The sequence below is a fragment of the Rhinolophus hipposideros genome, assembly GCF_964194185.1.
Source record: "Rhinolophus hipposideros genome assembly, chromosome: 3".
Classification (NCBI taxonomy): domain Eukaryota; kingdom Metazoa; phylum Chordata; class Mammalia; order Chiroptera; family Rhinolophidae; genus Rhinolophus; species Rhinolophus hipposideros.
The window spans coordinates 30,015,003-30,041,687 of NC_138049.1; the positions used below are offsets into that span (position 1 = coordinate 30,015,003).

The window sequence follows — 26,685 nt, forward strand, 5'->3', positions numbered from 1 at the left end:
ACCGTAGGAATAGCTGAATTGCAGAATACTTACAGGAGAGTGATGGGAAATGAGGGGAGCAGAGAGCAGAGGTCTAGTCGTAAAGAGTCTTATAAGCCAAGCTGAAGAGGCTAAACTTGATCCTGAAAAGCTGTACGTAGTTCTCATGTATTTGAGAGATGGTAAGTAGGAAGAGTTTTGTGACTGGGTGACTGTTTGCATGAGACTATGGAAATTAGTGAATTGGAATGGTGGAGGCACAGGGGAGACTCCCAGATAGCAAATGCCCAGGTTTGTAGCTTGGGCAAATGAGTTGATGGTGTACCTGTAATTTCAATCATGGAATACATGTTTCGTTTTTCACATGTCATGTGCAATGTCACCAGTCCTTTGCTCTTAGTTATCTTAAAGCGGAAATGTATATTTTTTTCCTGTGGTACTATGTAGGAGAGACCAACAGTCATAGATATTACGGAAGAGGCTTGGAAATGAATCTATAAGGCCCCATCTTATAAACACACAACATGGGTAATTGGAAATTTACCAGGTAGTCTGAATGTTAAGAGGAAGTGTCGCATAGCACATTTTCAGGGTTCAAATCTACTTTGTAGTTGTGTGGCCTGGGCAGGCTGTTTCACTTCTCTGTGCCTCAGTTCTGTCATCTGTAAACTGGGAATGATAAAAGAATTTACAGAAGGGTTTGTTTCCAAGGCAGGTTGTAGGAACTTTTCATAACATGTGAGGTCAACCATGAATCCTTTTTATGTTCTTAAGAGTCAAATAAAAAGGAAGATTTTTATCCCTGAGATGTTGACTTTGAGAAATGTCTACGGAGAGGTCCAGGAGGCAGCCTGGAGCTCTGAGACATAGCACAATACGCTTCAGATCAGGAGACGGAGATTTGAAGGTCATTCGAAAATGTCATCTACTGATGTGAAGGCTTCTGTTTGAGTGAGTTATCCAGGGACAGGCCAGAGAGTTCAGACTTGCGGAGAAGAGGACACAGAGGAGGAGGGACCAGAAGGAAGGAAAAAACGGACAAAAGGGTATCATAAAAACTGAGAGAGGATAACTTCAAGGAAAGAGTAACCAAGTATTAATATGGCAGAGAAATCAAGCGACTATGAGGTCGGACAGTTAAGTTCGCGAACTCATCCTAGAAAGTGCTACATACCTCTGCTGAATATCACTACAGTCACCTTCAAAGTACTCCTCTCAGAAAGCTCTGCACTGATGCCAGTGCCTAGTCCACCCTTCAAAGCAATTTTGGAACTCTTTTTCTGGGATAGCCATCAGAGCTGTCATTGTATTACCCTTGATGTCCTGAATGTCATCAAAATGTCTTCCTTTCAGTATTTCCTTTATCTTAAGGTAAAGAAAGAAGCATTGGGGACCAGATCCGGTGAGTAGGGAGAGTGTTCCAATACAGTGATTTGTTTACTGGCTAAAAAGTCCCTCACAGACAGTGCCCTGTGAGCTGGTGCATTGTCGTGACGCAAGAGCCATGAATTGCTGGTGAGAAGTTCAGGTCGTCTAACTTTTTCACGTAGTCTTTTCAACACACATCTCTAAACAGTAAAATTGGTTAACTGTCCAGTTGGTACAAATTCATAATGAATGATCCCTCTCATAACAAAAAAGTTTAGCATCATCATTGCAACAAGTTCGCAAACTTAATTGTCAGACCTCATATGTCCTTGGAAACTGTTGGTACAGAAGGAACCCGGACGCTTTGGCAGAGCTACTTCAGTCGGCTACTAGTAGGGATGGAGCCCTGAAATAGGTTGAGGAAATGGGGATTTTACGTGGCGAGTGCTTTCACGAAGCTGAAAACAATAATAGGGACTTGCGCTTTTCTGTCCACTCCGTCTGAGAAGATGGAGAGTATTGCATTAGTTTCCACAGAGTCCCCAGAGCTTGTATATGATTACTAACAACCTGGCAAATCCATCATTCCTTGGAACCTGTTAGATGTACCCTGAGTTCCAATCCACAATCCGTACTAAGTACATAACTAAATTAGTGGTTTTGCTTTCTGAGTTGTGCATTCATGAACAACAATTTCTAAAATAGATAATTCCGTGTTCAAATCAACATTTCAAAGTCAGGGTGAAGTTCATAGCTTCAAAATAAACTCACTACGTCACTGCCTTGGCAGGAGAGAAGAACCCTGTTGGCTGACATGAGCTCTAGCTCATCAGGAGCTACTCATTTACACGTGGGTCCTGAGTATCTCCCTGCTGTTGAAAGAGAAGCACAAGCCTGTTTAACTCCAGATGACTGTTTTTACTTCAGGAGCCAGGCGGTTTTCAGGCATATGAAATGCGTTCCATTTTTTTTTTATTCTATTTGTCTAGTTGTAGTAGTCTCATTCCTAAAATTTGCATTTTAGTACAGTTTAGTTTTCGATATAGATTAATCAAACCTAGACGTCTTAGACATAGAAATGAAAAGCCATTTTGGATTGAGGGAGTTTCAGGCATAGCCAGTTTTCACTCTGGAATGCTGTGGAATGTTCACTTTCAGTATTTATAAATCTGGAAGTGCTATCAATGAGTCAGTTACAATATATTATATTTAAGCTACCAAACAAAAGAGGCACTGGATGCCGCTGCTGTGGTAGGTATCTTAGTTTCTGGTAGTCATTAATTCCCCAAGCTTTTGCTCTTGGACAAAATCATTATTGACTATTGTTTGTGCAAATGAACTTATCTTTATTTTTTTTCCCTGGTAATAATAAAAGAGAGGAGGTTATAATTTTTAAAAGCGAAAGACAGTACAAAATGTAATTGACCCATAATTCCTCTGCTAATCTAATAGGAATAGATAATTTCTATTATCTAGAGATAGATAATCCCTTTTTACAGTGTGTGTGTGTGTGTGTGTGTGTGTGTGTATACACGTTCACACTTGCACTCACACCTCAATTTATATAGGTTGGGACTATTGACTCTGTTATATATGCTGCTTTTTTCTCCACCTAACAGTGCGTTGTAGATAACATTCCTTGTCATCACCTCATCATTTTTCAATAGCCGTTGAATAGATTCGTGATGGTTTATTTAATCTCTATGAATGGGATTGTTCCTCAGTTTTCACAATTATACACACACCTGCAAAGATTATACTTGTTGTATACATTTTTGTGCGTTAATTGCATTGTTTCTCTAGAGCAGATATTTTTAAAAATCAGAGTTGGTATGCTACCAACGGTTTTTGACCTATTGCCAAACTGTCCACCTTCAAGTTTCTACAAAGTTAGACTCCTGCTAGAAGTTTATGAGCATTCCTGTGTCCCCACACTAAAGATTATAAGACATTTAAAAAATATTTGCCAAGCCCCCCTTTCTTTATAAATTATGAGGAAAGGGCAATTTTTAATTGTGTTTTTCCATTGCTAGCTAGTAAGGTTGAAATACACACACACACAAACACACACAATTTGCATTTCTTTGAATTGCCACTTTGTGTCCTTTGTCCATTTTTCTATTCAGGTGTTTGTTATATTTTATCTCTTACAGGTTTTGTTAAAGTTGTTAATCCTTCACAAATGCTGCTTATGTCCCCCAGGTTTTCATTATCATCGAGGGTTAAAAATGGTACCAAAAAGAGGCAGAAGGGCAAGGCAAATTTTACAAATTGAAGACATGCAGGCCATATTCAGAGTTTTCTTTTTTGGCCCAAGCAGCATTTTTTGGAATTTGAATTAATTATTAATGCTTAAACTGGGAAGATGCCAGCCATTTTAGAAACATCAGAAGCTCTGACAACACTGAGCATGCTTTCTTTCATGCTGAACGTCCCTTAGACAGGGAGGAGCTCTCCAACTCACCAGCATCTCTTCATGTTGAGGTCCTTGATCTCTAGCCTCCTTACTCATCTGTTACCCACCTGGCCTCTGAGATGGGTGGAAGTGGTGGTTATGACTTTATTATACTCTACTCTAGGGCATATTTAAGAGTATGGAAATTAAGAGTATTTAATTTTAAACTGTGTATAGAGTGTCTTCTTCTCTCTTCCTACCCTTTTTTATGATGAAATAGAATCCTAGTTTCCATAGGTCACTTATATTCAAGAATCATAAAATGCCATCCATGTGCATAGCTAAGTATAATTTCATTTATCTCAAGAACTTGTCTAATGTTAGACATTCCATATAGTATTTTTCTTGACATGGAAATTCATGGGTGAAAGTAGGCAGAAATTTTGTTATTGCAACTAATTAATTAGTATGTGTGTGTGTGTGTGTGTTTATGATACTCTGGTCTCATAAGGATTACATTCCAAGGACATATTGGCCCTATGTTTATTTAACTCTCATGCATGAAAATAGTTCAGTGAGCATTAGTGGGAATTTGGACCTCTTCTGTCCAGTGAGGTAGCCAGTACCCGTAGGTGGCTATTGGGCATTTGAAATGTGGCTATTCCAAGTGGAGATGTGCTTTAAGTATAAAATAACATACTGGATTTTGAAGACGTAAGAAAAAAATGTAATAAGTCAGAGTGTTGGGTTTGGAGAGGAATTCTTTTGATTTCTACTAACATTTCTATGAGGAAAATATTAAATGAAAACTTAGCAAGTTTTGTTCTTACACACTTCAAAGACAGTTTTCTAAAAGATGATAAGGGTTTTGTTACTATTTTTCAAGTGGAACTTTTATTTGATGCAGTAGAGCGGTATTTTCTCATCTCTACTTATGAATCTAAGATTGACAAAAGCTTAGCTAGAATAAAGTATAATGAGTGTAACCTTAACCATAGTGTCCTTGTTATTTAAACAAAGCTTTAAGATTTTGCAAAATGCTTTCATAGCAAGTTCCCACAAGATTTGAACCTAGCAGAGTGAACCAGAAGACCTTACTCTAGCTTTAGGGTGAAATACTAACTACTGCTAAAAATCTTTGTCAAAGCCTCAGAGATTTGGGGAAACCAGTTTTTTAAAGAAGTAAGCATCCTTCTGGGATCTCATAGATACAGTTATTCAACAAAAGAGAATGGAAAAATGAACCCCAAATCCCCCCTTACATCGGCAGAGGAAAGTAATGTGAAGACAGGCGGTGGTGCTTTTTTCCTTGAGACATAATGCAGTTCTGTTTCTTCCCCTTCCCTAGCCCCTGTTCTTGAGACTTGCCTTGCAGATTAGTCACTATTACTTTCACTGATGGATTCATTAATGTATATTGTGAACCTGCATGATCAAGGGGCTATTGTAGATGTTAAAAGAAAGACAATGGCATAGGAACATGTATGCAAATGGCATATAGGATAAAAATAATATTTTTCAAGAGAGGCCTAGATAAAGGGCTATGAAAGTGGACAGGAGAAACTTTCTGATTGGCAGATCAGGGAAGACCTCCCTTTTTAGGTGGCATGAAAGCTCTTCTGTGCAGGGCTCTAGGGAGATTTGAATATATGGGCAGAAAGGAAAGAGCATATAGAAAAACAATGGGATGGATATCAGGAAGAACAATTCCTACATTATAGCTATGTGGTGAGAGCCCAGCAGAACTGGAAAGATTTGTCAAAGGCAAATTGCCGAAGGTATTCCATTCTCTGTTTGTACTTTACCTTAGACTTTGCTCCGTAGGTCATCTGCACAGGGTATCTGAGTGTGGGAAGAGCACTTTCAGCATGGTTCTTCATAGGACTCATTCATCAGTAGTGTGTAGGATTGATTGAAAGGGTGCTAGCTTGGATGAGTGCTCTGTAAGGAAACCATGATACTGATTCAGGCGATTATTAATGGAGAAACTGAACTGGATATCTCTACCTTGAAGAGTAGAATTGAATTGAATTTGGTAGCAAAACTAGGCTTGAAATATCATGTATGAAAATCTGTAACAAAAAATTAGTTAATGTTTACTGAATGCTTCCTCTGTGCCAACTTTGAGAACTTTGCCATTTCTTACCTGAATTAGTTCTTACAGTCATCTGTCATGTAGATGAGGACACTGAGACCCTGAGAGCTTAAGTCCCTCACCCAAGTCACACAGTCGGTGAGTGGCAGAGCCAGAACCCACCCTCTGTCCATTTGAATCCACGTCACATATTGCTTTGCAGAAGAATTCATGATGGAATCTTTCAAGTAAACTCCCACCAATGTACTTGAAATACGACTGATTTTAGAAATATTTATTTTGTACAAAATGTATTTCAGATTGCAGCTATGATATAAAGCTAAGTGAACAAGTCAAACCATACTTTATAAACGTCATGTTTTAAAGTGAGGTAAAATTTGATGGTGTTTTTATTTGACAGGATATTCTGAAATTACGGCATGGTAGGCATTTAATTATTTAAGTAGAGTGACTTAAATGTGTCAAGAATAAAGATTCTAATAGAAATATGACTGTTAGCTTTCAAGGAAACCCATTTAATTGGCCTGAAGAGATCACTGACAGCTTACCCTTTCCTCAAAGGTGAGGGAGTTTAAAGTGGCTTAAAAACAAAAAGAAAGCTTTGACCATCACAGGGTGGAAGGGAAGGGAATTGTTCTTCCTAAAACCCCTTCAGGAGACGAGGCAACTACAGCTGTGCAGACATGCTTTTAAAAAAATGGAAATTTAGGGAAAACATCTCAAAATTGACTCTCCTGAAAGCAAAAAAACTTAATTGACTTGTGATTGTAGCAAACTTTGAACTGAATTTTTGTCCTTCGAATGAAATTGTGTTAGTGTGTATGTTATCAAACACAGTAGGTTGGCGTTCAGAGGAGATGGAGATCAGGGATTCCAGCCTATTCCGAAAGACCTACATCTGAGCCGCAGGTCTCAAAGGGCCCACGTGAGAGCCTCGTGCAAAGAGAGGCACCAAAATAGCATGAATATGTTCAGGCAAACCAGGAGAAGTGAAACCATTTTGCCTAATTATTTGTAGAATAGGTACTGAGTCTCATTTGACTGAAAAACAAAAAACATGAGATTTAATTTTCCCCTCTATATTCAGCAGACACACAAATAAAGTAAATGTGAAAGAAGGGAATAGCAATAGGTTAGCGGTAGCAGATTTAATATAAACAGTGCTCAAGATTAATGGTCTGAGGACCACTTTAAATTCTTAAAAATTATTGACAGGCCCAGAGAGCTTTTGTTTATGTGAATTGCATCTAATGAAATTGGCCATATTATAAATCAAACACTGAAATTTAGCATATTATCAATCAAAATTGTATCTATTGACATTTATCATATTATAAATCAACAGGTTTTAAAATATTTATCCAGTTAAAAATGATCACGTAGTGAAAGAAGCCAGTCTGAAAAGGGTATAATATTGTATGATTCCAACTATATAACATCCTGGGAAAGGCAAAGTGACGGACAATAAAAAGATCAATAGTCGCCACTAGTATCGTCAGAAGAGTCTTTAAATATTGGGAAGCTATCAAGCTCCTAGAGGCCAAAATACAATTTTCCAAAATGCTAATTTTCACCTCAAAGCTTGAATTTTATCATTGGCAACAAGTACTGTCAATTGTTTTCCCTGAAGCGACAGGCTCACTTCATTTTCAAGAAAATGCCTGCCAGATACCAAATTCAATAGCATAGTTTGTCACTAATTCTCTCAAGTAAAAAAGGTGTTCTATGAAAATAACTGGCTTCGACTCCATATAAATGCTTGTAACATTTATACATCCGTATAAATGCTTGTCCTAGACATCCACGGTACTTCTGTAGGCAGCACTCCTGTTTTATGCAGACTTTCCCATTTCATCACACAGAATATGAAGAAATGTATACAAGGAGTAAGATGTAAGAAAACTGGTAATTTTTTGGTTCATCAAGATCATCCTTAGTAAGTGAAACTGGCTTGCTTTCTTTTTTATTTCTTCTGCGAGAGCATGGTAAAGATACAATCGGTGCCACCGCCTTGACCTGTGCTAAGTTGCCAAAGGTTTGTTCCCCATTTTTGTGGCACCTGTAGTGAAAATGTCAACACCCTGAAAAGGGTAAACAATGTCTTAGCATGATTATGAAATCGCTTCAACTTGACCCCTGGAAAGAGACTCAGTGACTTCCAGGGTCTACAGACCACCACACTGAGAACTGGTGGGTCTTAATTATAGTGGTAACACAAACATTGTGAGAATTGACTATTTCCTGGGTTAACCAGATAGAAATTTATCATACTTGCATTTTTGGTTCTAGGATTATTATGTTCTTACCATGGAAATTCTGTTTAACAATTAAAATCAAATATGCAAATTAAGAACCAAGGAAGAATAAAATGAAAGTTAGCATTAGAAATAACTGAAATTCATATTTAAAACTGAACTTTACACTAGAGTGGATGGACCTCATTTTTATTTAAGAAATAGTTGTGTTGTGTCTTTCATAAATATTTCATTTGTATTTTTGTGATCTCTGCTTATATCACTGCCCTTTGGTAATGGAATCTTCATTAATCTGAAGAAATGTTGTGTTTTCTTGCATTGTTTTAACTATTCTGTATAAAAACTACAGTCTTGCATTTTTATTGAGACCTTCCCCTCTGGGAGTCTGTACCACTAAAAGGCAGTGTTTCCAGTGGTTTGTATCAAATGCTTTATAAAAGGCACACATTTGCAATTTACTGAATCAATATCTGGAGTGGGCATGCTCAAGATTGAGAACCACTCACTCTGTGAGCCTTTTGTCTCTGGAAACTCTGAGGTTACGCTTTTCAGATGAGGTATAGAACTTCTGTGCTTGAACTTGACTGACTTCCCACTGCTCACCATGACATGCCGAGAAAGATACATTTAAGAACAGGCTGAACCCTCTGTGAGGACTTAAGTCAACATAAGTAACCGACATGCATCCTTGAGAAGAGTTTGGACATAGAATTAGACCTCTGCTTGGATGAAACAGCCATCTAATCACAAATGTGTGAAACCTGTTCTCACGTTGGCCCAAAGAGGGGGACACAGGCAATGGAATGTGACTATAGTAGTTAGAAATGGTCACTGCCATTGTATAATCTAAGGTGGGAAAACTGAAGCATGGAAACAGTGGTTTGGGGTTTTGTTTGCGTGACCAAAAGTCTAACACATGAAGTATAATCCGTATATTTAACAGCTAACACTCTTATCCAAATGCAAGTGTGAATGGTTATGATGTTGTCAAAAGTGAAAGCAGGCTGAAGTAATGCCAGTAATCAATGCCTGTCAATTTGTATAAAGATGTCAAGACTTCTGTGGACATGAGGTAGAATTCAAGCTTTAAAAAGGAGTTCTTGACACTGTACAGCTCTTAACATGACAAACCAGTACCTCGTTTTCACTTTGATTGGAATATGGGACGAAATCATCTAGACCCAAAATGTAGTCTGTTAAAAATGGTCAAATGTTAAGTTTTTTTTCCCCTCACAGATACATGCCAAAAGGACAGAAATTAGAATGTCTGATGCTTGTGTGCCTATGACATTGGTGATTCCATCCTTATCTTCCCACTTAGACATTTACTACTTGGGATTTCTGTATGTTTAAGTACAAAAAGCAGTCAAGAAAAGCTAGGTGGATGTGTAAATAAAACAACTTCATATAATAAATTACTCCCTATTCATGTGGAACAATAAGGAACTGGGGTGTTAGAAACATTAAATATCTAATTAACTCAGAGTTATACTTGATTTACTGCCTTTTTAAAGAATGAGGGGGGGAAATGTGTTTAACATTAAAATTACAATAAGTGTAATTTTCTTTGATTCTGAAAGCTATTTGGAATCCTTAAAGCACACATTCAGATTATCATTTGTAATACTTGTTACCAGAAAAAAAAATTTATTTTACTTTCTAGTGGTTTGTTTGCGAATAAATGAAAGTAAATGATATTTGACTTTACATGGGTCCCTATGTCTTTTCCTCTACATATCTCTCAATAAATATTGAAGCTCTTTGAAATCAAGATCTCTTTCATTCAGTTCCTACGGACTCCTAGATTTCTGGTTCTTGTCTACTAATAACTTTGAAACAAGTTTAATTCAGCTTTTCTTTACGAACTGAAATTGAAATTTATGGTGAAAACAGATTCAGTTAAATAGAGTAACATGGAGCCCAGAGGAAATGAAGAAGAGAATCCCAAACCTCTTTCTGTCTGTAGGTTTCCAGGTACTGGTAACATCAGGGGTTCGTTTTCTAGAGCACAAGTTAGGCAAAGTAGCAGCCGTGTTCAACAAACGATGCACGTTTACTGAGCAAAGAAAACAGCTACTAGCTTTCAAAGAAAAAGAACAGATTGCGTGACTGAAGGTCACAGATAACTTCACGATCCAGTTTGATTGGTAGTTTTATCCATTCCCCCTCACCATCCTCCACATATCTTTTCATAATTACTAACCTAGAAAAAAGACGAAGTTGTGTTTTCTCCATTGATTATTTCCCTGCCTAGAATCAAGCATAAGCACTGATGAGTGATGAAATATCCTAAAGCAGACAATAGGGTGGGAAGGAATCAATTTGATCAATATGTCCTGAATAATTAAGAGACTATAATAATATCTGTGATACATCTAAATGGTAGGGAGTTTTTTTTTTCATTAAAACGACTTAATTTTATCTAACCAAAAGAGTGTATATTCTACTTGATTTTGGGACTAGTGTCTGGGACTCTCAGACATTAATTACCACCCTCTACTCTCTTCTTTAATCGCCTACCATTATTTACCAAAACTTCCAACCAAGCTGAAATATAAAATGAAACAGTTTTCTTCTTAAAACCCATTCTCTTTCAGAGACCATATGCCACTCTTATTTTTTGTCTGCCTCCCTGTTCACTCCTGTTTTAGTCCTGTTTCCTGCCTACTTACCCTAGGTTGTAGGCCGCTAAGACTCGTGTCTTTCATTTTTCCTTATATTCATACGAGACTAATTCTGTCTTTTGGGTTCACTTGTCCCTTTGTGCTGACAAATCCACGTCCCTCATCCTTAGACTTCACCTGGGCTCTAAGCCTGTCACTTTCCCTCTGTATTTGAGGTCCCAGACTCCAAACCTGATGGCCTTCTCTGGTACTTCCTTCCTAGTCACCACACTCTGATTCTTCTTCAGTCGGGTCTCTCAAAGTCCTCTCTTATACCTGACCTTTGTCATCTTCCTCATGCAGCCTGGACTGCCACAGTGGCCTCCTGACTGGTGTTCCCACCTCCACTCCACCCGTCTTTAGGCTGTTCATCACACTGAAGCAACAGGGATGTTGTCAAATCGTAAATCCAGCCATGGCAACCCTTCCTCAAAACCAAAGGAGAATCAAACAACGTCTGCTGGACTTGTCATGCCCTGCTTGAACTGGCCACGCCTCAGCTCTCTGACCTCTCGTCCCTGCCTCACTCTCTGCTTTGGATCATTGCAGTAGATTGACAGATGGTCGTCTTATCTAATGCGCTTTCTGAATTCATTCTTTATTAGATCAAGTTTATACTTTTTAGTCTGGTGTTAACGAGTAGTCCTAATATTTTTGACCTTACCTTTAGTTACTCACCATACCATTACTTAGCTTCAGTAAGGTCCACTTCTTCACCATCCTGTTTCTCCCATTCGTTCCGGCCTGCGTCATACCCATCTTAATATGACATCACCCACTTTCTCACTTCCAAGTCTCTCTCCTCATTCTGCTCTCCCCACCTGAAGCTCCCATTCCCTTCATTTCCATGAAGTCAGAATTGACTTTGTGTTTCTTTCTTCCTTGAACCCAGCTTTAAAAAGTATATTGGTTTCTCTTTTTCATATTTTTACTATATGAAATACCTCTTTTTTATAATTAACTTTTTTAGTTATTTGCCAGTTGTTTCTAGTATGTTTGGCAATTCTCCAGATACTTTAAGGACCTTGGGTGGAACAGATTCTCATGGGTGTCTTCAGATAAACACATTATTTGCTGAAGAACTAGGCAGATAGTAACTGTTGATTACTTAATGTGGAATTTGATGAATATTACTTACAATTTTTTTTCAAGCCTTTGTCTTTGGAATAGTTAACCTTTGTCTCTTTTTTTTCCCCATAGAATTTCATTTTTTAAACAACGTTCAACTTTGTGAACCTGAAGAATTTTGACCATTCCAAGTCTTAATGCCACACCACTACTCCAGCGAATTTATACTACGACTGGTAACAATGACCAGAAGCCTGAAGAATTAAAATGCCAACACCAAACATTCCCTTAACAGCTCTGGTCTGTACTGTTCCCTCGCATTTTAATATACTATTTTATAACCACTTCTAAATATTCTTGATTCTTTCTTTTTTTTTTTTTTAAGTTAGGGAGTTTTGGTTTTGTTTCCTGGTTACTTTGTGTACAGCTACCTGCTTTTTACAACTCATTTTGATCAAACGATAGTGAACAAAGCCAGCCCTGGCTGGTAAGGTGCTGTTGTGCGGAAAGGAAACTCTGTGACTAATTTAGATAGTGGCTTTCCTTCTTCCAGATTCTTCCCAGTGAATTCCCATGGAAGTACAGTAAATATTGACAGATTTTGCAGTCAACATCCTGTGTGAGAAAATATTAATACAGATTAAAAAGCCTTTCTTACATCTTGACAATGTTCTAATGTTTGAGAAATTCATTGGGGATATTTTTTTTCTATGGAAGCCTTTTGACTTTCCAGTCCTGTGACTTTGTACTTTTAGTAGAAAGTCAGAGACTCTGCCGACTGGAGAATTATGACGAAGTCCGCTGACCGTGCACTGTGTTTGGAGACCACAGTGCCAGTGCTTCTCAGACACATGCTCACCGGCAGCGTTCCAGAAACAGGAGGGGAGACAGAGAAAACAAGTTCTTCTCTTCTACTAAAAAATATTCAGGCAGCTTAAAACCTTAGTGCTTTCTTTCTTAACATGTCCAAATTTCCGTACTTTTCCATTATTTGAAGACTTGTGTAGAACACTTGCTTTGTATTAAACCTCCTCGTCTACCTGTAAAACTGACCTTTTGTTACTGAGCAGGTCTAACTCTTTCAGTTTGATGATTCACCCGGGTTTGAAGATGCTGGGGAGAGGAGTAGAGGCTGTGGTGGGTTTTTTGGTGGTTATAAGAAAGCTATGCCATTTGAAGCTGACGCCAGAGACCTGACAGGGACCTATTAACTGCATTGAACATCTTTTCCTTTGCTTTTGACCCTATGTATAGTTACGAAGCCAGATTAGATTTATAGTAGCTACAAGTTGTATTAAATGATATTTTGCTTTCTGTCATACTGTTATAAAATAAAGTTTGTTTATTCTCTAAACTTGTCATTTCTCGTTTTATAAAGGTTTAAAAAATAACCTCCAGTGATACTTTCGGTCACAAGTCCTGTTATTTTGTGGAATGGAGCATTTTTAAAATCTGTTACTCAGATCTTTTAAAATTTTATGCTGCTGCCAACATCACCAATTTCCAGTGGCCAAGGGATTGTTGCAAATTCTTAAATCTAATGTTTAGAATTAGAATGCCAGATTCCTTCTGCTTTGTTCCATAATCCACGCCAGCTTTTATGGGTTCTCCAACTGATATTTTTGCTTGTTTTCTTTGTGTATTTTTTGTTTTGATTCAGTAAATACTTTAGTTGTACTATCTGAATCCTGCCCTTCTGGTTCCTGTTCTGCTTTACTGTCCACTGGGCCTTAAAGCATCAGGCAGAACAGGCTCTGCCGAGGGCTCGTCCCGGCCTAATTGGGAGGGTTCGTTGTGAAGTTTCTGCCCAGACCCACCGGATAAGTGAGGAATTTTCTTTTAAACATTAGAAGCATTACACAGCAAGTGACTAATAGAGTATATTCCATTTAAAATGTTATGTAGAATTTCGTTCCCTCGTCATTTAAAGTGAGAATGTTAAATATAATTTGCATGGCTGTCTTCTTCGGGATCTGTTTCCACTGAATTCTCTCTCACCTTGTGAAAGGTCTTTCTCACTTTCTCTAGAATGATTACAAAAACAATTCCTCCTCTCTGGAGAAGCCTGTCTCAGTAAGCCAAGCCTTAGAAATATTATGGAACCAACTGTGGTTCTGTAAATGTATTCTTAGTCAGAAAGCCAGTACATACAACATTTATATTTATAAAGCAGAGGTTGAACTTGCCAGGGTTTTTCAGAACCACATCCCTCCATACATGTAAAGATAATTGCAGTGATAGGAAGTAGGTGTGCCCACAGTGGTTCCAGTGGAATAGGAAATACAGTGCTTGGTAAGGGCTCAGTTTGGTTCAGCTATGGTAGCGAGGATACGGCTTGGGGTCCCAGAGCCATCTAGAACATCTGTGGGGGAACAGTGTGGATAATACCACCTGTAACTACAGGAGCAAGCCTACTTTTTTGATATTTTGTATTTCTTACAAAATATTTCTCAGGATGTTACAATCTCATTGTGTAAACTGAGCTTTCAAAACCCAAATGATAGACTAAGAAAGTAAGTCAACAAGGTTTACTGCGGTGAGACGTCCAGGTGCTAATGTTTGTCTTAAGTCAAAAGCAATCTAATTTTGGAGTGATACGCGATAATTCCTTTTGGTTGCATAGGGTATTTACGACTATTCTCCATTTGCCATGGAGCAATCCAATGTGGAACAGAAAAAAACAGCAATGCATTTTCCCACAGGCCACAGCAGGATACAAAAAAATTAGCTTTTGTGTTTTTTGTTTGTTTGTTTGTTTTTTAATGTGTAGAGTTTGTAGATTTTTGGTATTTCACTATCGTGAATAGCTTGTTTTTCTTTATAATATACGTAGCATTACTCATTGCATAGACCACAGGCCATTGAATAATTATCACCAGAACTCTGACAGTGAAGCAAACTGCAGCCATAACTACTGCCCAGCATGCACTTCCTTAAGTATTTTCCTTATTTGTGGATAAAATTATATGATGTCTGAGAGTATCATATAATTGAAAATTCAAAATAATACGGGAGGAGGGAGGAGGGCGTCGTGGTTTAGATGAAACCAGTTGGCCATGAGCTGATAGTTGCTGAAGCTCAGTGATGTCAATGCGGGTTCATTATATCCTTCTGGTAAAATATTCCGTAATAAAAAGCGAAAACTGCCACAAGGCCCATAATTTTTAAAAAAAGAAAAGTCCTTTCTCCACGTAGTGTGAGAGAGAGAACACATTGTTCTTCGTTGCGTGGTGCTCTGCTCCTTTTCCACGGCAGTGTTAACACTTTAGGATTAGGACACACAAATGTCACTGCCAAGACAATAGCCAGCAGGAAACAGAATCCTGACAATTTTTACAGAAGTCAGCATGGGCTTGCACGGATCCTGGCAAGCGCCTGTTCTCCTACTTGCTGGGGTTAGGCCATGGTGGCGAGTCGGCCCCGGAAGAGAACATGGCCAGCTGGCAAGTCCCAGGTGTCAAACCCCTGACCCTTGGCCACAGGGTCACAAACACTGACCTTATGCAGTTACGATGCCAGATTAGATCCATAGCAACTTCAAGTTACATAAAATACTTGCTTCAAGCACACTGGCTTCTGAAGTTTACAGGTGGGTGTTTGAATCCCCTCCTCTGAGTAAATGAGCCATGTGATTAATGAAGATGCTTAAATAGCTATACAGCAAGTGTATTAATACATCCCACTGTGGGGGATTCTGGTGCTTAGAGGAAATACAAATGCCTTATGGAGCTCCTGGCACAATAATGCACTCAAAAAAATGGTAATCATTGTAAATAATAATGGCACTGCATGAGTTAATCCACCAAAGGCAAAGTTGTGGAAGGTATTGCTAGTCTGAGCTGTGTTGTTGCAAGGGCTTTACTTAATAGAATTCTGTACTATTACGAGGTTGCTTGAGAAGCGTATTGGGGAGGTTTTGGCTTTGGATGTGTGTGGACCTGACTGCTCTGAGCCCTAAAATGTCAGGAACCCCTGCTCTGTGGAGGCCCCCTAAGGTGGCTGCAGATTCTGGCTGCAGACTTCCTAAACAGACTCCTGGATGGATTTCAAGGGGCTAAGTTTTCCCCCAATATATGCAAAATCGTGGGATATGCATTTTTCCTAGAGATGAGAGGTGATTCCTGACTTGCATCAGATTCTCACAAGTCGTCTTTATTACCTAAATGAAAGGTTAGGAACCTCTGCTCTTCATAATCTGGGTTTGGAATGTAGATTTGAAAATTAAAGTGGAAAGAATATTTTAAAATTTCCAATCTGGTGGTGATTATGAATAAGTTTTTGAATACGTTTCTTGTTTATGTTCTGTCACTCAGTTGCCAGGGTGAATGCCCTTGTGTAAATTCTGATAAACTTAGAGGCCTCGTCTGATTAGCATGCTCATTATAAAGTCAGAAAATAAGACTCTCAAGAGCATTTGTTCTAAAAATTCTAAATTGTATTTAAAAATCCTAAAATTGATGTTTAAAATATGTTTAACAGTTAGAAACTGTGTTTCTGAGACACAGTTTTGCCAAAGAACTTAAGATTTCAAGGAAAAACTGTTCTTGGTGTATGGAAGTGTTTATTTGTTCTTCATTTTCTAATTGCTACTAAATTATACCTAGAAACTACTGGAGGCTCTTACCTGGTCAGATTAATTACAATTGAGCTTTTATTATTTTTTTAAAGGATTGCAAATAGTACTTCAGAGAGCATACTGTGTGCTCTTTCTTGCCTCATTTTCTGATTTATCAACTTGGGTAGGTTCAGGATGTGAAGGAGAAGTCATGGGCTCGTAGTTTCCCAGCACCCAATTTCCAAATTACCAACTCTGTTCACAGGAGAGATGGAAAGAACACGAACAGATTTAGGTCAGCTCTGTAAAAAATAATTTATTCTTTGGTAAATTTTCAGTGAAGAAATGGCAACATAAAACTTAAAGCACCCATTAAAATGTTTTATTGGTCTCCTGTTGGGGAAATAGAATTGGGAATGCTTTCAGATATTAGAACATTAGAAAGAAGACTAGGAACTTGTAATCACATTTAGATTTGTGAGAACATTTTTGGCCTGGGATGGAAGGCTTTAGATCGTTGGATGGAGCAGAATATGGGAGAATGGAAGGAGGCTGCCGGCCCAATCGAGGTGGCAGCAAGGACGAAGACCAGCCAAAGCAGTTCCAGGTGAAAGGAGATCTGAAACCGGACGTGAGCCTGTGAAGAGCAAAGGAACGGCCAGGCCACTGGCTGGCTGTGCTCTTCAAAGGGTTTGTCAAATTGAGGAGCGGTGCCTTCAAGCAGAACATAGTGAAACCCTTATGACTTGGTCTCTCCATGGGAAAACTAGCATGTTTCTGTTCCTCTCTCCATATAAAAACATTCACGAATCTACTCATGATTTCATTGGAAATTCCTTACTCTCATTCAACAGCAACAAAAGAAATAGGTCTTGCTTTAGACTACTTGGTTATGCTTATTGCTGAAAACGTGTTTGCTTAGAGCTCATCTGTTGCCACAGTAGCTGAGATGCATTTTCCCTGGTAAGGCAGAGATGGTGGGGATGGCATCCACCCGGAGCCAAAAGTCAGGCTTCCAAAGTTCCCATTTTCCAGAAGAAGGTGGAGCAAATGCTGGTGGCCGAACCACAGATTTAGCTGGCAGCTGGGAACACGATTCATCCTTACACGCCTTCTGTTAAAGAAAGCATTTTTACATAAGCTGATTTCCACCAGGGGCTAAAAAGAGATTCCTCCCAGAACTGAAAGAATATTGTTATTCCTTCCATATGGCATAAACACTGTTGTTCTAAATTACCTCAGCCTGAGAGCCCCAGCAGACATTTTTATTGTAATCAAATGCAATAAACCACAGAAATTAGTGTCTTCAGTCAAACAGTGAGTTTCATATTCAAGAAGTGCAAATGGAGACCAATAGCTCACTGAATACGTATGAAGAATTTGGGGGTGAAGGGGAGAAGCAGAAAGTATCCAGCACTGGTGGCACATGCTTGCTTTCTGTCATCCACACAATCTTTTGTGTGATTGTATGTCACTACAGATGGGTGCATTTCCAGGTGACCAAATACCTTACGCTTTATAATGTTAATCACTCATAGCCTGTTAGATTAATATGCAAATATTGGAATATAATCAGACTTACACTTAGGACATGTTAGTATCTTTTGTTAATGTTAATTAGAAAACTGGAAAGCACAATAGTAGTTACTATTTTAACTACCACTTTGAATTAAATGTTCCTTTTAAACGATTACCTATGTTGGTTCTTTGGAGCTCCCACTGAAAGAGAAGAATTCTGCTTGGGAAATGTTGACTTCTTTCCTTATTTTGAAATAGTTCCCTGATGTTTGGGTGTTAAAGGCAAAATCTTGAATTATTCTCTTCATGAGATACATGAATATTCTGCTTTTTACCTCCAGTAACACATGGCCGGTATTTCCAAGTCACTCCATGCTGAAAACTGCATTTGCTGACGTTTCATATCTCATATCGAGAGACTGCACTGGTTTTGTGATTTGATAATGGGATTGTGAAAGCAACTGGAAGAAGGAGGAGAGAAGCAAACTCAGGGCCAGAATGATGTTTGAAAAAGTATCAAGAGTTGCCAAACTGCAAGAAAGAGGAAGGGGGAATACTCTCAGAGAGGGAATCCGCAGAGCTCTCGAGGCATCCATCTTTCGCTGTCCATTTGTTTCTATCTTTTGCTGTCCATTTGTTTCTACCAGAGTTTCTTTATTTCTCAAATAGTGTGGGCTTCCACAGGATTACATAATAATGATGCTTAAGGATTTATTTTTTTAAATATGCCCTTCAGAGTAAACATTGTCCTATAAAAGAAAGTTACAATGCGTCCAGTCCATAGAGCACACCTAAGAAAATCTTAAGATTCTTGGTACTCTCTGAGGAACTGCTCTTGAAGCTGAGTCTCAAAGAAGCCCTCTTGGATAATAGCTGCCACTTGTCAATCTGGTTCAGAACAAGCATCTTTGTATTCTTTCTGTTTTTGCTGTGGTTCTAGTTTATTACCCTACTTTATGAGCTAAGCCGTTCCTCTGGTCAGTAGAAGTTCAGTCATTGACGAGTCACGTCTGTTTCATTCTCTTGTACAGAGAAGAGTTATCCTTGCTGTTGTGTTGGCGACCAGGAGTCAGGGACAGTTCTTCCTTGACTGAAAGGAAAAATGTCGGTTAATACTTTGGAGACAGCTGAGCGCCATTGGTCATTTATTACTCATAAGTGATTATTGTCCAGCATTTCTATACTGGGGGCCCCAGAAAGTCACAGAAGTCCAGATCTTCAGAGCAAGTCCTCTTGAAGCATCTCCTTACCTCTTCAACCACTTCCAAGAAAATGTAAATGCTTTTTTCTAAAGAATGGTCCTGGTTAGAGTGGACTCATTCCCACTGTAATAAAAATTGTTACATGCTAAGTATATTTTATCGTAATAGATAAAGTGCGGATTAAATTTATTAAGATCCCCACTTTCAATAAGCATTTGTTAAGCATGTCTGTAGGCCAAGGGCTGGGCATATGGAAATGAGGAAGATAGGGTTTCTGTCCCTGCTTCTCTCCCACAAAAAAGATGTGTGTGGGCATTTTACAGGCCAGGTACCCCAGGACACATGCATTTTCCCTGACCTGGATTCTCCTAGGCCTCTACAACTGCCTGTCATCTTAGTCTGGAGAGGGTACACATGCATCGGGTGACGACAGGCCCTGGGCTACATGAGCCTCAGTATTGAATAGCTCATAATTGTTGAGCAGTTGTTATGTGCCAGACACTGTGCGAAACCCCTTGCATGCCTTATTTAATTCTTGCATAGACAAGAATCATGTTGTAGTCACCATTGTTATTTTTACTTTATAGATGAACAAACTGAGACCAAAATCAAGAGAAGCAATTTGCCCAAGATCACAAAAACTGATGGATTCAGGATTCAATCCTCGGTAGTCAGACTCCAGAGCCCACACTCCAAACCACTGAGTTACGCTGTCTTTCCACATAAATTATTGCCAGTGCAAATGCATTGCTTGAGATGGCCTATGGCTTAGATTATAAATTCATTGAAATTCTTTTACTCTTAATTACCAAAGGCTAAATGCACAACCAGTGCTTTGAGGAACTAAGATACCAATTATAGGGCTCAAAATGCTTGACCTGAATAATGAAAATGAAAGAAGGGAACTCTAGGAGAGAAAAATTGAAGTAGACCAAGAGGAAGCATCTACAGTGAGTTACCTATCCAGTAAATAAAGTGTTTGTGCTAGGCACAATGCGGAAAGCAAGAGAAAAAAATAAATGTGTTCTTCTAAAAGAGCTTGCATTTGTCCACTATTTTATTTCAATGGGTCTACAAAGGAGAGTGCAGAAAGAGATTTAGACAGGTGAGATTAGGCAGGTAGCCTTGGAAATTCCTCTTTGTTATTGTAAAAAATTCTGCAAGCAACCAGGCTTTCCCTATTGGGCCACAGGGGAAGAAATGAGATCTTCTTGACTCAGGGCTAAGTCTTTATGCTGAGGAATCACCATCATCAGTAATTATAATTACTCCTGTTATATAAAGAGATTGATCAAATCCTCTCATAGCTTTGATAAAATTCTTGCTTGTTTAAGATTGTCCCAATTGCCTTTCCTATTGGTGATAAATTTATTTGTTTAGGCCAAACGGATTCATTCATTCAACAGATACCTATTAAACACTTACTCCATGTTCAATACTCCAGGAGTAGTACATTGGCTAAGAGGGCTAGGTCTGGAGCTGGCCAGCCAGGATTCAAATCCTGTGTCTACCACTATCTAGATGAGTGACCTTGGGCAATTTCCTTAATTACTAAAAGATAATTTCAATAAGGGCTCTTATTATAATGACACAAACACTGCCTTCTTGGAACTTACAGACCAACAGGGGAAATAATTACTAATAGTTGTTCAGAAGGCGCTGTTCACCTTCCATGCATCACATCACATCATCACCACACCGACCCTATAGTTATATCCCTGCTAGTATTTCTGTTTTACAGACGAGAAAAGGCGTTTCAAGAGTTTGCGTGCCCATTGTTACAGGTCTGGAATTTGAACCGCGTTTGTTTGACTCCATCGTCTGAGTTCTTAACAATTTCACTCTTTGAACCCTTAAATTGTTCTGATTTTCCCAAATACTTATCATTTTCCTCTCTGACTGCCGACTACTGACACATACATAGGAAGCTCAGTGAAAGATCCCTAGCCATCCCGCACATGGTCAGTACTCGGATTGTCTGTTTTAGAATGTTAGTCTCAGAAGGCTAGAAACTGATCATTTACCGGACCTTTTTTGGGATCTAACGCCATATACAAACTTTCAGGCATTCAATAAACAACATTTTTTTACTAAGAATAGTTTTGGGAATGTTGGTTATTTTTTACAGCAATTCGTTCTTGATCAGAGTGATGGTATTTGGGGGATAAAGAGTGGCACTGAAAGGAGAAGTTGAGGAATCTCAGGAGTTGGGGAGATAAGACAATCAAAACTTCTACCTTAGAAGATGTGAAATGTCCATGGCAATGGTTGATGCAGGGTGTGCAAATGGAAAATTCAAGATGTAGCCCTTCACCTCAAGAACTGCTCCTCAAGGCAATTGATGGAGTGCAGGATGTTAGAGAATTTTCTTTCTTCCTTTGTGAGAAAAATGGATGTTCTCTACATACTAATTAAATTTCCGTGCACCATTACCTCCTAAGGCTTGCAGTGTAGGGATTAATGGTGAATGATTACAATGCCTCCACATGCTTTCCATCACATCTTAAAATGCCTCTCCTGGCTGACGGGCTAGGATGTATGAGGCAGGCAAACTGATTTTCTCTTTCAGAATGCAGGACTCTGGGGTTCTGTGAACACACCAGTTAATCTGTCAATGTCCCTTTCTTTACAGGAACAAAATACGAATGATTACACTTGCTATAACCCGGGTTGGAAGATTAATGATGTGACATTTGACCATCTGTTTGCAGTTTTTAAGTGGGAGCTGCTAAATAGAGATACAAACTCGGGTTGTTTTATTTGGGCCAAGTGATCTCACTTGCCCTCAAACTGGAGTGAAGGTGTTACTACTTAACCTAAGGAGAGAGGCTACAGAAAGAACTGTATTTTTAGAAGCTCCATGTTATTAAACGGTTTTTTGTTTTGTTTTGTTTTGTGTTTGTTTTTGTTTTTTAGAACAAAGGAGAATTTGGAATTAAAGGGACTATATGTCTCTATAAACATGAAAACATGCTTAGTCTAAGGTTGTTTGCTAACACTTGAAAATGTAATCAGGAATTACTCTAAAAAAGAATGTACAGATCCCACTTGGGAGAGGAGGGACATAGAAGCAAAGGATGGTTTGTACAGAAAATTCTTGAGACAGTAACATAGTGCAGTCTCCCCCTCAGCTGCCACCGTGGCCAGGTAGCTGTAAAGGAGAGCACCCAGGGTCCCCAGTTTCCTCAGCCCACCACACTTGGGACCCAATCTCAACAGAATGAAAACTGACAATCCTCCAGATGGTTCACTGACAGGTCACTTGTAACAGGGTGCTAATAGTCATTAACATGTTTTCCAACAATCAACTTCAATGGGACCTCCATTGCATACGTGATCGATGCACAGATTTTTGTTAGCTCCTTTCACCTCCTCATTCATTCCTCCTATACTCCTTACCCGTAGCCTGGAAGACCAGGCACACGTCAGTGAGAGCCAACAAAAGGAGGAGACAGTGGAGAAGAACCACAGAGAATGGAGACTCTACATTGCTGAGGGTAGCCCTTAGCTCTTTAGAAGGTCCTGCCTCTGGTGGGAGTGTTAGGCTCTAATGCTGGGACAAGACTTAGGAGAAAGGAAAGATCATTCTTATAGCCCTTTGACCAGACGTCTAATGAGGCCAGAGCCAGATTTGCAATGTCCCTCCTCCAACTTCTAATGATTTTGCCAGATGGCTTTTGTGGTTTTGTAGAACTGAGTTTGTTTTCTCTCAGTCCTAAAAGCCCATCATAAAAATCTGTTCCAATATTTAGGACAATCCCTGGTATACGGTTGATTCTCAAATATTTGTTGAATAAATGAATGAGTAAATGAATAACTGGGAACTCTTTCTATCCAGAAGTATGGTGCAAGTTTGGAGCAAGCCTCAATGTCTGTGAAAGGACTTTACCCAGAGAACATTAGGAGTCGTCATATGAGGCTGACCTTCTTGCTATCCTTTGTGTTAGATGCTATGTTGCAAAAAATGGGGGCTTCAAGAGGGAAGGGACAGACCCATAGCTGGGCAAGTCTAGAAGTCAAGAAAAACTCAGTAGCATATCAGAATTTAGCCTGACGATGGGAGAAGGAAGTGTGAAGAGAGAACAGGACTTTGGGGCCCTCCACTTCTTTTACTTAGATGCTTCAGAAGCAGTTCCAAATTTATTGAGCTCTAAACTTAAAGGGATCACTTTTGTCTGAGATGTGCTCTCTAGACCACTTACACAGGCAGGGATGTGCTGAAGACCGAAGGGTGTCACCGTGCAGGGATCACAGTGATGTGTACACACATGGAGCCCGTCCTCTGGGCCTTGCCTGCATTCTCTCCTGCATCAGCTCCCGCTGATGCTAGGCCAGGCCACACTCTCAAGGACAAGTGGACTTTTCCAGGGCATTCTGAAGGAATGTTATTGATATGTTTATACCTCAGAATTTTGTAAGTAAATATGTAAGTAAAATACTGTAGACCCATTTAAATTTGACATATTATAGATGGCTTCCCCCATGTGTCACCCAGGGATAAGTAAAGCTATAAAACCAAGATTCACCCTTTTTTGCAGAGTTTTTCCCAAATACTACTAAGCTGTCCCACTGTGTGATCTGACCTATAACGGATAGGTGGAGGCCAGTAGGAGACTTTGGAAGCTATGAGGTTATCTTGGCATATTGTTTGCCTCATTTAATGCTTGATGCATTTTTGAGATACTGAAAATTTTATCTAGCTAAAGAGGCAGCCAGAAATGACATTTGGAAGTGACATGAACTATTCAAGTCGCTGAGAGTGACATCAACATCCTGTGACTCCTCTACCGGGTGCTGGATGTCAGTGGGAGCCTGGCCGGTGTGTGACTAACAGTGGCCATTGCAACAGCTTTAAAAAAAAAAAATCTTCAAAATGGAAATGTTTGCAATAAACCTATTTGGAAGACTCTGAAGGGGAGCTGTAATTAGGAGCTTGGGGATTGCTAATTTTCTTCCTTTTTTCAGAGGCTGTTTTCCAGGGCTCAGTGGTAATGAATGGCTGGGTGGCAGAACATCCCGCAGACTGGTCCTGGGGCACTGGAGGATAAGCTAACTTAATAAAGAAAGGGATTTATCATACGTCTGTTGTAGAGCAAGACAGACTACAGCTGGGTCACTCAAGAGAGCTGTTCATAAAAATGTGACACAAAAAAATGAAAGGCTAGGGGGATATTTGAGTACGATATGATCGAAAACTTATGATTCTGTAATGTACACTCTGCCCTCTAGGATTTCTTTATGTTCTAAATCTCAACTTAAATATGATACCATCCATCCAACTTAAGAAATATTACTGTTTTTGTTGATATTGCAAAATAGCTATTAACCTCTATGATATTAATCTTATGTTTGCTGGGTGCTTTACCAACACAGTCTATTAAGATACAGTCCAATCTCATTAATTTCAATTACAGCAGAAAAATAGTCTTAATCCAAGACCCAACTTTCCATGTCTAAATAACTTTGTTTCTTTTTTTTTTTTTTTTTCACCTCCAGACTATAGCCTCCTGGAAAGTTTACACTAAACTATCAAATATCTATTAGGGCTTGACATTTGATATTTGTCATTTCTATTTCCTTAACAAAAGTTCAGTGGATGAAAAAGAAGTGTGTTTGCATACACACTCATGGGCACATACACACATAAGTCTGTCTGGTAGAGAAAGCAGACCATGAAAAAATGTCTTAATGTTTGTGAATCTATTTCCCTGAGAGACAAAGACAAGTAATCACTTATCAAAAAATTGCTGGTTCACGGTTTCACTGTCTGTGAGGGGCTGCCATTAAGGGGTCCCCACAGCAGGCCTTCAGAGCCTAGCTCACCATCCACACTCCTGCAAGGATCAAATTTTGTCATGTTCACCAATGAAGAGATCTTGAGAGAGCACTTTTTAAAAAGTACCTACACATCAAAAAGATGCGTTGCTCCAGGCCGCCCAGAAACCCTGACGTTGCATTGTTCCAAAGGTGTGCCATAGGAAAGGACTTCCAACCCCGCCTTGTGTGGCTTCACACTTACCCTCCATCAGTTTGATCCTGAAGTAGGCAATGAGAAGGAGTAGCAGCAAAGTCACAGGTAAGAAGACCCCACAGAGGAGGAACCAGCTGGGGACCTCTCTCATGAAGGCTGACAGCACAGGGCTCATTGCCAATCAAACAGACCCTCCCGGGCTGGTAGAGTTCACGCCCCGGATGAGGGCAGTGTGGCTGAGATGCTGCACTTGTTTTCTTACGGGAATCTGGCCTTTGCTCAGCACATCTCGGTGGAACTTTTTGTGGACTTTGCTCTATTTGAACAGCCCCGTGAATTCTGAGAGGATTGCTGGCAGGTTACTCTGTAACTCAGCTACAAAGTGCAGAGGAATGGAAAGGTGATTCTCCCACGTCATTCCAGAGAAGCGTATTTATCAGGCAGGGTCGGGAATGACATCAGGGGGCCTTGACTTCTTTGTTTTCAGTTTATCTGTAATGAAAAGGACCTGACTTCAAGCAAACCTCATCATTATATGTATTCCCTGGCAGGAATAACTTTTCTTACGTTTTCTGAATTTCAGAGTTAAAAGTTAGTTAGTCGCCATGTTAATGTACCTTTGAACCTATATCTAGAAAAAGTGAATATTCCTTCAAGCACACTTGATACAACTAATATCAAGGAGAACAGTATTTTTTGCATGTGTAAAAACTCTTCCTAGTATGTCTTGCTATGAATACTTTCTGAGAGGTTCCTGGTGTATTCATTTATTCAACAAACATTTAATTCTACCGGAAACCAATCTCTTGACTAGAGGGTGGGTGTACAAACAAGAGTCAAGTCCTGGTCCTGGCCTCTGAGAGACACAGGAGAAAATGGCTGTAAGTGATACTGGTGGAGCGGATTGTAATACAGCCCCTCGGCCTTCTCCCCTTGATGCACAAGGTTTTGCATGCTGCGTTGTAGCTTGCACTCTCAGCTGTCTTCTGCCTGCACATTCCTGTGGCCCAGCAGTTGCGGTAGAAGGTGGGCGCAAAACAACAGCAATGTGCGCTGTGGGGTAACTCTAAAGTTTCTGGGAAAAGAAAGGGGTAATAAACACTTGCCTTTGACTTGTTGGCTAAATTGAGTTGCCATTGACTGCTTTGGTGAAACTTTCTCTAGTCTACCAAACTTAAACCAACTGAAAAAAAAAAATCACTTCCATATTGAAAGGATCTCTTGGAGAATTTGGAAACATTTAGGGGGAATTGGGAGCTTCCTTCTTGGGTTCATGCCCTCTCATGTTCTAACCCGTCTGCCACCCCCACTTAGCAGCTGCCTTGGTGAGTGGCTGGCAGAGCCTATCATGAACATACTGCTGTCAGGCCTCCTGAATTCCTTCATCAAGGATTTTCTGTGGCCACACAGTCTTCATCCCAGTTGTAAAGTCGGCACCCTAATTTATAAAATAATAAGAATGGGAGGAAGGTCTCTGGGATACATGGCTGGCATTCCTGAGCAGTGGACAGTAAACAGCTTCCTTTCAGAAGACAGACATCTTAATTTCAAAAAGAGTCATTTAGAATACCCAAGATTAAGTCAGCATTTGTTGTACTATATTTGCGTCTCTTCTC

At 39.5% G+C, this 26,685-nt stretch overlaps 2 protein-coding genes across 29 annotated transcripts in view; one reads left to right on the forward strand and one right to left on the reverse strand.

Moving 5' to 3' along the window:
• Positions 1–13,177, forward strand: part of EPB41L2 (erythrocyte membrane protein band 4.1 like 2) — a 206,579-nt gene extending 193,402 nt beyond the window's left edge. For 27 of the 28 annotated variants that reach the window (XM_081031848.1, XM_081031845.1, XM_081031859.1 and 24 more), the window contains one exon: positions 11,956–13,177. The gene's annotated coding sequence lies outside the window, so the exon portion shown is untranslated. The remainder of the gene's footprint in view (positions 1–11,955) is intronic. The other variant, XM_081031855.1, reaches the window with a different exon arrangement.
• Positions 13,178–16,671: 3,494 nt separating this feature from the next.
• Positions 16,672–25,256, reverse strand: SMLR1 (small leucine rich protein 1). Its single transcript, XM_081044972.1, has 3 exons — positions 25,118–25,256; positions 18,073–18,986; positions 16,672–17,492 (listed from the first exon to the last, which is right to left on the reverse strand). Exons 1-2 carry the CDS (start codon positions 25,242–25,244, stop codon positions 18,901–18,903), a joined length of 213 nt encoding a protein of 70 aa, XP_080901098.1. The 5' UTR covers positions 25,245–25,256; the 3' UTR covers positions 16,672–17,492; positions 18,073–18,900.
• Positions 25,257–26,685: the final 1,429 nt, after the last annotated feature.

Coding starts and splice junctions, on each gene's coding strand:
- SMLR1 (XM_081044972.1), bottom strand. CDS start 25,244: ATGAGCCCTGTGCTGTCAGCCTTCATGAGAGAGGTCCCCAGCTGGTTC. Junction 18,987..25,117: donor CAGGATCAAACTGATGGAGG/GTAAGTGTGAAG, acceptor TTTTCCTTTCAG/TCAAGGAAGAACTGTCCCTG.